Source organism: Astatotilapia calliptera, chromosome 11 (genome assembly GCF_900246225.1).
Source record: "Astatotilapia calliptera chromosome 11, fAstCal1.2, whole genome shotgun sequence".
Lineage (NCBI taxonomy): Eukaryota > Metazoa > Chordata > Actinopteri > Cichliformes > Cichlidae > Astatotilapia > Astatotilapia calliptera.
This window is the reverse complement of record NC_039312.1, coordinates 33173164-33188391: the sequence shown is the minus strand read 5'-3', so window position 1 is coordinate 33188391 and position 15228 is coordinate 33173164. Positions and strand designations below refer to the sequence as shown.

General features: G+C 41.4%; 1 protein-coding gene across 1 annotated transcript in view; it reads right to left on the bottom strand.

Annotated features, from left to right (window-relative positions):
* mtmr11 (myotubularin related protein 11) overlaps nucleotides 1–14867 on the bottom strand; it is a 37269-nt gene extending 22402 nt beyond the window's left edge. Inside the window, exons 1-2 of the mRNA XM_026183995.1 lie at nucleotides 14274–14867; nucleotides 3728–3797 (exon numbers count right to left, since the gene is read on the bottom strand). Of these exons, the coding sequence (XP_026039780.1) occupies nucleotides 3728–3797; nucleotides 14274–14330 (127 nt within the window). The 5' untranslated portion in view covers nucleotides 14331–14867. The remainder of the gene's footprint in view (nucleotides 1–3727; nucleotides 3798–14273) is intronic.
* Nucleotides 14868–15228: the final 361 nt, after the last annotated feature.

Below are 15228 nucleotides of genomic sequence, written 5' to 3'. Positions count from 1 at the left end.
TTTCTCTACAGAGGATAAATTCCCCTGCCTGAAATCCAAGTCTGTAGTTTTAGGACAGAAAATTTAGATCTCAACAGAAAAAGAAAAAAAATCATGACAAGGCTCCAAATACACATCTGACTTCTGTCTATTAATATAAGGCAGGTTCTTGTGGACAGCTGTGTTCCTAATCTGGCTGGAATGAAGGTGGAGAAGGAGAAGAAAGACTTCAGAGAACAGTAAGATGCTGTTGGAGAAGGAGATGAAGTTTAAAGCCAGCAGGGGAAAAAATGTGCAGGAGAGACTTTCGACATTTCACAGTGAAATGCTAACGGCTAAGAATAGACTTTGCACTTGTGTGCGCGTGCGTGCGTGCACATGTGTGCCGTCAACCATTTGCAGTGTCCGGTGAGTGTTTGCTGAAAACACACTCACTGCTGGAAAACAAATTATGCTGGCTAGATAAATTAAGGAAGTGTGTGTCTTTAAAAAAAAAAGATAAAACAATGCGTTGTGTTTGTGTGTAAGGTCAGTCAGTGGAAGCGCACAAAGTCACCGGACACCATCAGGAACACCTGGCTAGTGCAGGGTTGGACCCCCTTTTACCTTCACAGCTACTTTAGTTCTCGTGGCACTGATTCAACAACGTTCTGGAAATATTTATCAGAGGTTTTGCTCCATGTTGGCGTGACAGCATCACACAGTTGCTGCAGATTTGCTGGCTGCACATCCGTGATGTGAATCTCATGTTCCATCCCAAAGGTGCTCTGTTGGACTGAGATCCAGTGACTGGGGAGGCCATTTGAGCACAGTGAACTTACTGGCATGTTCAATGAACCATTTTGAGATGGTCCGAGCTTCGTGACATGGCACTTTACCTCCTAGATGCAGCTATTAGGCTGTCTTGTTTAAATTATGCTTAAATGGTAATAACGGGCCCAAAGTGTGCCATGAAAATATCCCAGACACCACCAGCAGCAGCCTGAACCACTGATACCCGGATGGATCCATGCTTTCATCATCTGAATGTCGCAGCACAAATTGAGACTCATCAGATCAGTCCACGTTTTACCATCTTAGTGGTAGCCTCAGTTTCCTGTTCTTAGCTGGCAGGACTGGTCTTCTGCTACTGTAGCCTGTCCGCCGTATTCAGAGATGCTCTTCTCCATACTTTTATAAGAAGTGATTGTTTGAGTTACTGTTACCTTCCTATCAGCTGAAAGCAGTCTTGATATCCACTTTTGACCTCTGGCATCAATAAGTGATTAGAGAACTGCCGCTCACCGACTATTTTCTCTTCTTCTGACTATCCTCTGTAAACAAGATGGTTGTCTGGGAAAATCCCAGTAGTTCAGCAGTTTCTGAAATACTCAGACCTGCCCCTCTGGCACCAGCAACCACACCACGTTTAAAGTCTCTTAAATCACCTATATTCCTCATTCTGACGTTCAGTTTGAACCTCAGCAGGTCCTCATTTTCCACAGTGATGCATGCACACACACAAGACTAAAAGAAGACTTATATAAAACCTTTCACTGCTATCAGACCAGCACAAATGAGTTGTCAAACCACACCTATATTCAACTGCAACCTTTACACTGACCTCATTTACACACCAGTTTCATGGTCACTTCCACCTCATCAGCTGTCCCCAAGGCCCCACTTGGTCACAGTGACACACATATACAGGAAACAATAAAAGAGAAAATAGGGTTGGTGCAGTATTTAATATGTGTTTATACTCAGGATAAATATACTTTTATACTAGCAGTTACACATAGGTTAAAAAGTACTTGATAGGGGTTTAAGTTTATTAGACCTGTGGTTCAGGTCAATGCGCTCTGTAGGGCAATTGCTGCTGTTTGCTTTAGCAGCTTTGTTATCGCGCCTTTGAAAAATAAAAGGAGCAAAATGACAAAAACCGAGAAGAATTGGACAAAACATTCCACACACACTGAACCTGAAAAGGGTCAAATAGGATTCCTGACCTCATAAACTCCCAAACAGCTCACACATGCAAACACATTTATACTCAGTCTGCTCTGGGATGCTGAGCTGGGAGAAGCTGCTGATAGAATAGAATAGAATAGAATTCAACTTTATTGTCATTGCACATGCACATGCACAGGTACAGGGCAACGAAATGCAGTTTGCATCCATCCAGAAGTGCTTTAGTGATATAGATATATTACAATATATATTAGCAATAATATAGATATGTGAGTATATTACAGAAATGGGTCTATTATGGTATGTTATAATACGCAGCGTTAAAGATTAGCCTGCGTCAGATCAAGGAACTGTGGTCTGCTGCCATTCTTGTGGAAACCTCCAGTGCTGACACAAGAATATGAGCAGGCCTTGGCTCAGCGAATAACCCACACTGTATACCGGCAGTCCTGCACTGGTCAGCAGATTATCCCTCGGGAAGAGGCTTGACCCCTGGTAAACCTAGAAGGCTAAATTCTCTCCACAGCAGGAGTTTTACCAGCCGAGGAAGGCACAAGAAAGTGATTTCAGGCTGACACATGTAAGGTTATATCTCCAAAAAACATCTGATATATATATAAAAAAAAGAAGAAGAAGTGTAATATGCAACACTTGTTTTGTGAAAGGATTAAATTCCTGTGTAAGTGCACCATAGATCAGTCCCCGCTGCTGAAACCCATATGACACAAAACTCTCTACACTGCTCAGCATGAGCTGAAACTCACAGGCACCATCACTGCTCCCAAATCACTGACATCACAGCAGCTTTAAGGACGAGGGGCTTTATCTTCATCAGGAACTGATTTACATGTGCGAAACTAACGCACTTCCTGCTTCCGTCTGACCACATTTCATTCGACAATAAAGCCACCTGACTTTCTGATTTTATCTAATGTATTGTATTATTCTTCATAGAGGTTTACAGATTTCTCTCATGTGTGTTTCAAGCTTTTCCACTGCAGATGTTTTCCTACATCAAAGGCAAAGCACCTGCTGTGGCATTCCTCCATCCGGCGGGGCTACAAGTGTAATATGGAAATTTTAACCCGAAGAGAACAATGAAAGCAGCAGCAGCAGCTTTATGTGGAGATATTTTTACTGACCTTGAAGCTACGGGGAAAATCATTGTGGAGTTTGTGCTGACTAAATTGACAGAGATTTTAATCAGTCCAAAGCAAGACAAGAGCAAATGACGTTGTAATACGAGTATTCAGCAGATTTGAGGTGAAAAACATAAATGAATAAACAGAGGAGAACACGGGGAGGGAAACATGTGGTTCGGATTTAGGCTTAATGTTGCAGCTGTTTCTTTTTTTTTCCAAATCATAGAAACAAAACAAGTCCAGGAAAGAGCCTGTATGTAAAAGATGGAAGGCATCACAGTGATGTTTGCATTATGTAGCATCAAACTGACACATCCAATTTTGTGACTCTAAAAATTAGCAAAACTTCAAAAGTGAACTTTATATTTTATCCAAAATAATCTGAAACTAGTGACTGGATCCAAAATTTAAACACAGGGGTCCCCCCCCCCCCCGTGTTTTATCCAACTTCCAAAAACATTTGCAAAGGAAAACAGAGCATCTGCTTTATAAAACAAAAACCAAACAGGGAAAATTAATGCAATGTTTGTTTTTGTAAAAAAGCAAAAATCCTAATTGGAAGTCAAATCAGATTACTTTGCCATCCACAGTAGTGACTATTTCAATGATGTCTTTAGACATAACTACAAAATCAGTTTGTAAAAGCATAATCTTACCTGGTAGGCATCGGAGCCCAAACAGATCTCGACTCCTCGCGTTTACCCCGGTCTGACTCAGCATCCTCTCCTGAAGGCAAAGACAGCAGACATAAACATCATTTAATAGCCAAACAAGCTCTGTACAAACGTAAAAATATACCTGCATGTACGAGGCTCATTTTATATTTAACCCCTTCATTAGTTGAAATGAACCTTTGTCCCATATTTGCTCAGATAACCAACCAGCTCCTCAGCCCACAGAGTTCATCAAATCAGATAAGCAAATAACCCTCCTCACCAACACTTTACAGAGACCCTAAACACCACACTGGCAATGAAAGTTTTCTACTTTTGAAATGAATAATCTATTTCTGACCTCGACCACAAACTGTTTACACGAGAAATCCAAATGCAGACAAAACAACAGCGAGTCGACTCCTGGTGGGAGCATCGCGTCACCTCCGGCCTTGATTACATTTAAACCATGGCTCTGGCCGACGCCCTCATTAAAGTCTGACTCTCAGTCTCAGTGGACTTGTTTTCAAAGACAAAGAAACAAAGCCAACCGCACAAAGTCCCATGATTCTTAATTTCCATGTTGCTTTTCTGTTTGTTCCTGCTTTCTCTGGTCTCACGTACTTGAGCAGGACTGGGAGCAGAATCCAAGCCCACAGAGCCACTGAGGTTTCTATAATCAGGCCGTGAGCTTACTAGCACACATGCTTCCACTTAACTTTGCTACTAACCCCCCTTTGTGAAGGCCATTTACATTTATCGCCTTAAGAGCCCATAATAAGCCGAGGTCTGCAATGTGAGAGGATGGTATGATTATACAGGTGGCAAAGAAAGCTTTAAAATAGTACAGAACAGAGGAAAGGCCCAAATTTACATTGCAGAGCCTCAGATTTCTCTCCAAACACTTCTGGCTGCGTTTGGCGCACAGTGAAACTATTAATCACCGTTTAATGCACCGGCTTTATCGTGAAAAGACTCCGAGTCAGCAAGGAGGCGCGAACAATAACAATGAATCCACTCAGTCGCCTGTGTTATGCTAACAATTTTGCAGCGTGGTGAATTCTGTTTTAGCGGCCTGCTCGTGAAAACCTGACGCTGTAAGCTTTGTGGGCCTTGATGAAAAGAAGAAACTGGGAGCGCTTGACAAAGAGGACCTTTGCTCCCTGTGAAGGTTGTAAAATCACACATCATGGCTCTGACTTTTCTGTCTTTCTGTGAGAGCGTCTGGCTGTCTCTGTAGTAAAAAACCCACAAATTGTGCTGCTTGGTACCGATGCTTTTAAAACCATGCGTATGTAACATGTGTGCACGGCTCCATGTTAGCCTTTGGGGGTGTGGCTACGAACGCTTACGCGACATATTGTGTTTTTAATCGAGGCAGTAAATCTGTGAACTTACACAGATTTACTGCGTTAACAGAAACATATTGTGGAAAAACTGGTTAGAAGTATTTTTATTACAATGCTGGTGATTTGACTTTGTGGGGATAAACTTTGCTTACTTCACAGAAATCTTTGCCTTTCCCTGTTATTTTTGGCCATTTCACCAACAACAGTTTATTATAAGGCTTCAATTAAATTAAAACCCAGTCCTGGGGCAGACCAGAGCCTCTTTTGGTGAACACTAAGATGTATTGTGTATATACCAGAGTCATCACTGCCTGATTCAAAATCGGCCTTTGGGAGGCCCATTTATCCGTTTTACCCTTTTCCTGTTATTTCTGGTCATTTAATAAAAAATATTAAATTTATACCTCAGCTAATGAAGCCTCACATGGTTTTTCGTTTTCGTGTTATCAGTTCACAACTTTTTAAGGTGAGTAAATGAAACCTGTTGCTTGTCTTATTGCCAGGCTTTTCCTGGCTCAAACTGAGTGCTCGGGGAGTTGCTGTGCGTGTAAGCGCAACTGTTTTCCATATAATCAAGTCAAAGAGTATTTATTATCGGTATTATTTTGATTAACATGCATGTTCCTATTATTTACAAAAAGGCAAATATTTTGATCACAGCTGTGGTGTTTTTCCTCAGGAAACCCGAAACCTTTTGACATTTCTTCAGCAGGAAAAACTCCTGCGTGTGCACGTGTACTGTAGCTGTTAACTCAAAGTTTTGGTGACGTTTTGAAAACAGAACAATAAAATACTACGAGCACTTAATAATGTCAAGTTGGAAAATTTCTTGCTTTGAAATCAAAATCCAGACTCTTAAATCTCTAATAAAACAACAGGAATCAGCTAATTGCAGTTCTCCCTGCAAATATTTTCCAAAAGATCATAAATATGATTATTTTCAGCCATTTTACGAGCTAAACTAAAATGAATAAAACTGTCTGCTACGAGACCTCGCTAGAGAAAAACAAAAGTTAGGACACTAAAGTTTTTTTTACAAGCCTTCGTTTGTGCCAGAGCATTGTTCATTTTTTTTTCCCATCTGGCTTTAAAATGTCTGCACATTCTTTCTGTCTCTCCATCAACACCCACAGAAAACCCACAGCTGGATTCCTTATTCCCCTTTAAATACATCAAAGATATTCATTTATTTCTCAAGTCTACATGTCCTCACCGCGAAAGGCGAGTAAACTCACTTTAATAACACAGCAAAACACAAGGTGAAGCGCCGGCTGTGATACGAGAGGAGAGGAATGAATGATTCCCACTTTTAGAACATGTGAAATGCAGAGAATTTAACCTTCACAAGCAAGTTTTGCACAACCAAGGCAAATCAGGAAGAGATAAGGAAAACTGAGATAATGTCTACTTTAACTTAAACATACTTTGACCACAGTAAGGCCGCCCTTAAATCTCGGACTCACGTGTCACTTAAAAACCACATTTCCAGGGCCGTGTTTCTGCTGACATGTCACTTTTGCTTTCATTGTGTGGCTTTTGAATACCCTACTATATCACTTTCATTGCCCACCCCCACCCGTCTCCCTCTCTGCCCCACTTTTGCCCTCCTCAAACTCCCTCCCTCTTATCCTCGGGGACTGTGGCCAGGGCTTATTGCAGTTTCCATTGCTCATGGCTTCCCTTTGCTACTGCAGCCAGACTTCTGCAGTAAGCGTGCCTTGTTCCTGGGTCGGGAACAAACTTCTTTCCCCAAACACGTGGCCAAAATCACGAGGGAACAAACTTATTTTTTGGTAGACATACATCTCATCATGTTCCATTTTCATTCCCTATATTTAAACTGCTTACCGCATCTTAAAAATTATTTTAATTTGCATCACTCTGAGGAGTCTCTGCTTCACCAAAAGTCTTGAATGGCGATCTAACCAGTCCAAAAACAATGATGTTGAAGTTAAATATCCTCAGTTGGTGGAGAAGGAATTTTATTTGCAGTCTTTTACCAAAACATACAGTTAAAATTTGGACTCTATTGTTAATATGAACAATCCTGGGTCTATTTTGAAAGCTACCCCCACTGTGTAATGCCTGGCTTATAGCACACGCACATTAGCTTTTAGCCACCATTCTCCCACAGCCTGTTTATTTATATTGTGCTTTTCATTTCCTTACATGAATGAGGGAAGTCACATGGCATTGTGACTCGGAAGGAAAAATCAGGACGTGATGCAGTTTTGCTAAACAGGGACCACTTTGAAGTGTTTTTCTCGGCAGACATAAAACAGAACGTTGGATTTGCTTTAGAGCTAGACCTGTGATATTTTACTGTAGATGATACCACAGAAGCAAAAGATCTGATAGAATCGCACTCAAAAGGAAAAACCTGAAGGGCAACCAACCTCTGTGGAAATGCACCAAGCCTTTACTAAATGCTGACAAACAGCAGAATTTCAGCCAAAGCTCCATTTGATCTTAATAAAAGGAAACACAGAAATTAGAGAAACTGTTTATTAAATATATTAAATTATACATCAATATTTATCAATCTTTAATGAGCTGGGCATTCTAGTGGTTAATATTTAATATTTAATGTGGAAATTGATGCGTCGGCCTATAGTGAACATCCAGTTTAACCCATTTCTGTAGAAAACCTTGAAGCAATCATTCTAAATCTTTTATCATGACTGTCTGCTAACAAGACTTTGTTATATATATAAAAACACTGTCAGTGTAGACATAAAAACACTGATAATAACGATGTGTTTATGGTGTCCCTGCACCAGGAATGCATTTCCTACATCAAACAGCGGCCCCCACAAAGCAAGTACCATAACAAACCATATGCATACAATTGGACGCACTGTCAAAGTCCTCCCACAAGCAAATCTCACAATTCAGTCGTTGTTTTGCTTCACCAAGTCCGAGGCCCACTTACTGAGCTGGGCCAACCAATTTTAATTTTTATTCAAATTGTGACTTTTGTTCGAAATCATTATTAAATCAGGATAAATTTGTTCCTTTTCTGCACTCATGAATATGAAGCTCTTGTCTTTTGAATCAAACCAACTCCTTCCTTCACAGCAACGCCTCCATCTTTCCATAACAGCTCAGACTCACTCACAGTTTAGTAGAGCTCGGGCTGGAAAGACGATCTTTCCACAGAACAAGTAAATTCCAAGAAACGTTTCATTGATTAACCTGTGATCAGGATCATTAAGGCAGCAGCTGCCTCTGACTGTCTCCAATATCAGCTACATTTAAACTGAGATTATGGTTTTTGATGTAACTGAGCAGCCCAAGAAAGACCAACAACTTCAATTTCAACGGTCACAGGACTTTTTTCTTTTACCATTAATGGGACGGTGACTAAAAAATGTTTGACGCTGGACTTGTGGCTGATGTCCAGCCCTGATGTCCGGTGCACTTCAAAATGTAACGCTAATTTACACAACGGATACAGTTAGCCAAGAAAACGATGATTACACATCTTTACTAAGATCATGTGCAGATATGCCCTGACACTGCGGTGAACTCTGGAGCTTCGATCAAAGGTTAATGTTAAATGTTTCCAGCTATCGGTTGTACTTTGGAAAGAACTGCGGGTTGGTAATTGGTTTAAACAAACCATTGTGTCTCCACTACGATTTGTAATGTGTCTTGAACTTTGACCCTCAGCTTGAATAAAAAAGAAAAAGAACACAGATGGTCTTTCATTATATCTGCCTCTACATTATTCCCGTCTGGCTGTGGTAGACTGTCAGACAATGACACACTGTCAGATCGGTACGGTGAGGCTCAAAGGTCACACGAAATGAAAACAGTGCTTTGGTTATGATGGGAGAGCAGAGCAGTCAACAGATTTGTGAGATTAAATGCCAACTTTAGACAAACACTGATAGTCCTTGACATTTTACCAGATCAATAAGATTCACCTCTTAAGTCACCATCACCCGTATGCCACTAACTTGGCAATGATCAGATACCAGGTAACTTCTGACGACTCAACCTCTGAGCACAGCAATCATAGGATCCTTCTGTGGAGTCAGCAGATACACTTCCTGTTCCATGCTTCAGTCATAGGTTTGAATGAAGTACGAGAAAATAATCCATCCATCTATTTTCTCCCGCTTATCCACTTCAGAGTTGTTGGAGCCTATCCCAGCTACCACAGGACAGGGACAAGTTACCTATGTTAGCAACAGCTGGGCTAATGAAGAGAGACAGACAACCATTCGCACTCACATTCACACCTTTAATTAAAAATGATCAATTAATCAATCCACACTAATGGATTAATAACTGAGAAGAGGAAAAATGACTCAGACAATAGCTCTTAGTTACATGACTGAATCTCTGCAAACACGTTTGTCATGGGCTCATCACACTGAAGGATTATCTGCACGCAAGCAAAACCCACCCAAATGGACTGATCAATCAATACATGGACTAAAAGCAAAGCCAGAAAGCCTCCAGTACCAAAAACATCTCTCTGTGCAGATATCTGTTTATAGAAACCAGACAAACATGAACAAACGACAGAAGCAGCCCTGTCACAAGCTCTGAATGAAATCTGACAGCAAATGTCATCAGTCGCTACACTTCCTGTCAGAGGATCCCTGACAACACTCTTCATTTAAGGGAGGGGAGGGCTGCATGGCCACTAGACAGATGACTCGGTGACTTAAAGGTTATAAGTCTGATGCGCAGCGGCCAGCGTGCCCATCAGCAGCACCACGTCCTCCACCTGGTCTCTGCAGCACTCTCTCGTCTCTCTCTAGCAGATTAATGTCTCAAATGGCTTAAATGAAATACCAGCGCTGGACTTGAACATTATCCAAGTGTGACAGTTCACCACCCGTGTGTGACATTATCACAGTCACTCCATACAGTCAAAGAGACAAACGACCGAGCCTCTACAAGCCAAGCCTCTCCGTTAGCGAATGGTGCCGCTAGTTAATTATCACCCAATGCCAGATCAATACCCCTTCTAACCGGACCATAAATCTGCTGTGGGGTTAAGAGGAACCCATTGTTACGCTCTGTTTAAGCCGTGGGAGCATCTGCAGCACAGAGGCTAGTGATGAATGTGTTGCCGGGGCCCCGTGGGAGCGGGTGTGGGTGACTGTACTGCTTTGGCCCACTTCTATCGGGGCTGAGATCTTAAGCCACTCTGAATAGCGCTCAGATGATCCGTCCTCTGGCATTTTTGATTCTGTGGAGCTTTGTGGTGTGTGCCTTTCATGCTGACTGCTTCAAAGCTGGCTGGGAGATGCAGATAGAGTGAACTCAGGGGGAATGCGCAGCCAAAACAAGCTTGAATATGCCTGTTATTCTGTCAAGATGCAGGCCTGCGCATCCTTGTAGCATTTAAGTGCTGCTGTTGTTTTCTGTTTCACTGAGCTGAAACTGAGACTTTAAACTAGAGGTGAGGGAGCTTTTTCAAATCTGTGGAATGATTAAATTCACTTTAGAAATTCACAAACTACTCCTACATTTAAGTCTTTGCTCAAGATTAATTTTTACTCTTCAGCCTTTAAGTCAAATTAAACCTTAGACAGGAAGCTGCACTTAAAAACTGCACTAATAATTACAGGAGATCTTTGTTAACGCTGGTTTTACATGTGCTGGAAATATAAAGTTGACCTTGACTTTCATCTTTCAATCTTCTTGGTTCAACTTTTAAATTTAATATTTGCACTAATTAGCACAGTTTCTGAGTGCAGCTTCATACCAGAGATCGCCAGCACTAGTTGATAAATTAGGACGTCACAAACTCCCTTTGGTTAACACATTTTCCTCCCAAGCAAAAGATCCCACTTAGACTGCAGTAGGAGACACAAAGCCAGCCCTGTGCACTCCCAGTGCATGTTGATAAATCAGTACCAAATTGAATATGCAAATCTATCCACGATGGTGACCCCTCAGAAATAAGGGAGCAGCTGATAATTGAAAAGATAAAAAATAATTGGGGAAAAAACAAACAAACAATTATTTATCATCTGTCTTTTTTTGTTCATTTTTGTCACAGAGATGCTCTTTTATCCTCTAAAACCGAACCTCACTCCTCACAAGTCAAGAAAACCGACATTAATATTTAATTCAGTGCTCTGGAAGCACTTTGGTTTTAATTCATTTTTCTTAAACGTTAAATTCATTATGTTTCAAAAGTCACACTGTTGTGTTAAGTATTTATAATCTCAATTCTGATGAAAATCCATGTGTGATTACGGTTTGTTTGCCTTTTGCAACACACCAGGATTCAAGAAGATTAAACGTCCAAACGGCAAAGCCATCTGGTCCGAGATGAGCCCAGGTTGGATTCAGTTTTTTAAAACCAATCTTAACACATGCTCATGGCACTGAAACATAAGAGTGTGTGGGTGGCCTCTGCACAGCCTCTACATTACAGTAACTCAGAGTAGTAGTGAGCTGAGGGTATGAAATGAATAAAAGCATTGAAGCTGAAGTTAAGATACGTTAATTTCCTAAATCTCAGGCACATGGGGTTCAGGCGGGGGGGATGTGATGATTCCTGAAAGTCTCGTTCTGAGGTAATCGAATTCAAATGTCTTGAACCGCAAAACCACTGTCTCCATGGTGACAGCCAGATGTTGTGCAGCGCACATCACCTCCCCACCCGACTCCACATGCAAGCCTCGCTTGAGGGCAGAGTACAGGCATCTGTTACCATTTCCCCCTGCGGCTGCTGAAAATAACCGAGGAGAGACAGGCAACACAAAGACACAGCCAAGAGTCTGTTCCCGAAGGAAAAAGGCGGATCCTGACGCATTCATACTGCCTGTGTGTACGCACAGCTTTGTGCTGCACATCAAACCAACGGCCTCTTCAAATCCCCACCCCCTCAGGAGCTCCTAAATGGGGACAGCATCAAAAAAAATTCACCTTTACTGTGTCAAAGCCGTTCATTACAACATCACGTGACCAGGAAATTATCAACGGAGACCAAAGAAGGAGGAAGGGGGCCACAGGAAGCCAAAATATTTCGCCAGAACTAAATACAGTGGAGAGAATTGACCTAGTTGACTAAAACCAACGGTTCCCAAATGAGGCGGCTTTTGATTTTGTGACAGTCATAAATTATGGTGGAATTGCTCTGTTTTTTTTTATTATTTATGCATGTAACAAAAAAAAAAAAAAAGAGAGAAAGAAATCCCATTTTTGAGTTCCTAAACACAAATTTTGCACACGCATCAGAAGTGCTGGAAATTTACATAGTTCATGCACCCCAACAAAATTTCAACAAAGTAGCCCCAGAGCTGTATTTTGCATACATGTGTGCAAAAGTAAAATTCCAAGACATAGCCATCATCTGAACACAACAGGAAGTCTGCCATTTAACGTGCAATTCTGCTGCCATTTCTGCCATTTCCAGGCATTATATGTTAACAAGCTCATTCTAGAGATTTAATCAGATCAACCTTTAATCAGCTCCATCAGCCCAACGATGCTAAACTGCAAAGCCTTTGAGTTTTCATTGAAGAGCATATTTCCAGCACCATGACGTAAAGAAACTGACTCATTCATTCTCTAATCTGCCCCAAGCTTCAAACGCTTGATAAGAGTGCGGACCTGGAGGTGTTTACATGCTAATTTTGAGTCACAGTCATACTGCAACAGGAAATAAGCATTCTGTGATAAACAACATGCTTATGGGCTACATGACATTTTGCATGTTGGTTGTACACGAGATATAGCAACACCCTGCACAATTAATGGCTGTTCTCACCACAAAGTGGACACACAACGTGTTTTGTAAAGCAGATAAACACATATTTGGACTCTGTACTTGAGTTATTCAAGTAAAAGTCTGGTATTTTTAAGAAAGTGATTCAAGGCTGCAGGATCAACATGCATTACCTAAAGTAAAAGTACTCATTATTCAGAATGATCTAAATTACATCATTGGATCATAATTACTGATCTGTACAGTACTTTAATGTCGTTTTAGCTACCTATAATTAATGATATACTAGTAAATTGATATTTTTAAAAATCTGCAAAATAATAACTTCCTTAAACTTTCAAATAAAAGGTACTGAGTACAAAATGCACTATTTATGTCCAAAGCACACTGGAGTAGAAGTAAAAAGCTGCATAATACAGAATTTGAAATAACCTATTCTAGCATATCCCAAACACATCTCAAGCCAGAAGCTGCAATCAGCTTTGGGCAAAGGGACTTTTATATGTCCTTTATTAATCCAGGTAAAAAGTGTTTTTTGAAAACGGATTAAAACAGAAACTGCAACAAATAGACCCTTTACAGCCCCGACAGGACTGGATTCATAATAAGGTAAGTATAATAATGTAGTCATATAGATAGAAAAAAGGTAATTTCTTTTTTTCTATATATAAAACCCTCTGTAAAGCCCGTATCTACAGCACTTTTGGCACATTCATATTTCAGGGTGGACCTGTGGCCACCTCATGTCCCAATCTGTGGACACACCCCTGTAGGTGACCTTTAATAGTAAACAAAAGCAGGCTGAAACGCTCACCGCACAGCTCTCTGACGTTAATGATGAAGACCATCTGCACCGTTTGTCTTTATGTGCTACAATTTAATCCCCACACCAGAATCCCAGAGGTGATTAAGATTCCCCATCCTTTCACTGGCCTTTAATTAGGTGTGCAGCCAACGATGGTGACACGATGTACCCTTACTGTAATTATAAATCTCCTTGTTATCCCCACAGAGGGAAGCAGAGGCAGCCTTTGCTCGTTTCCCCCCTGCAAAGCTCCAGCTCTGAGTGGTGAACACTCCTGAAGAACCTCTGAGCAGGGACTGCAGATTTTTGGTTGCAACCTGACTACATGACTGTACATTTATAGCTCACTTTGGTGAATGACGGTCAGTGTTTCCTGCATGATGACACTGCCTGCTCTGTGGCCTGTGAGGTGTTTAATCACGCAAGGAGTGCTGATGAGTTATAGCACTGCGAGATCAATTTAAAGAGGTCAAACCTGCTCTAAAAAAATCATAAATCAAGGCGATAATTGCGTGTACCATTCATACTGAAGCTACATGCTGCAGGAGCGAGCCCAAAACAAGTGTAGAAAAGCTCCGTGGTGAGTGTGAGAAAGACAGAAGAAGGAAAACGAGCGGTCACAAATGAAAGGATCAAAAAACCAAAGCCTGTATCAGTGAATAACAAAGCCGTGCCGGAGCGTTGTGACCTTACCTTGATGTCTGGGAGCATTTGTCTCACTTTGAACGTGGTTTTAGATCCTGTCAACATTTTTCACGACGGCTCAACTCGCACTGAACTGAAGAGCAGGAGCGGACTAAAGCTCGCAGAGTGGATCAAAAAAATCTGTGTTGTTATGAGCTGACGGTCGCGACGTTAGCGCTCTCCTCTTCCCATGTTCAGTCGTTAAAACGCGAAAGAAACGTCCGGGGGCGAGCAGCTACGCTCGGCTAGCCTGTATCACCGGCTGCTGCTACAACTGAGGTGTTCACTGTGGACACGCAAACTATTTTCATCGCTGTTGTCACTGACAGCATCTGAGACTATGACCACACCAAATATTAAAAAAAAAAAAAAAAAGCGAAAGCACAACCTACTGAACTAAGACCGTGAGGACTCTCTTATGAAGTGGCGTGACGGAGAGATGTGTTCACCGTTAACTGGGGCTTTGCTGCCCATTGCGTAGCGCTCTATTTGTTTATGCCTTCGCCATAGTGAAACACACCGGTGGAAAAAACAGAAAAGCCAAGCGCAGCAGCGGTGTGGAGCTTCTTAAAGGCACAGGACATCTTTACTGCCAAATGGAAAGTTAATAAGGGAGGGAAGAAAGACTGTGACAGGAAGTTTTGTCATATTCCTTTGAACAACCGTTTTACCTACTTTCACTTAACCCCTTGAACTCAACACAGAGATATAGCGGTAGAAATGTGAAAACGGGAGTAAAGTGATGACAAGTAACACGCTTAACTTCGTTTTTCATGACTCACAGACTACTTTAATCATATTTTAATATACTTTCGTCTTTTCTCTCTTCTCTTTCACTTCTTACCTTAACCAGTCGAGGCCCATGGTATTTTTCAGGTTAAAAAGGGGTTCTTCCTCCCCACTGCCATCAAGTGTTTTCTCATAGAGAAACATTTGATCATTGGGACTCTTTCTCTAATATTGT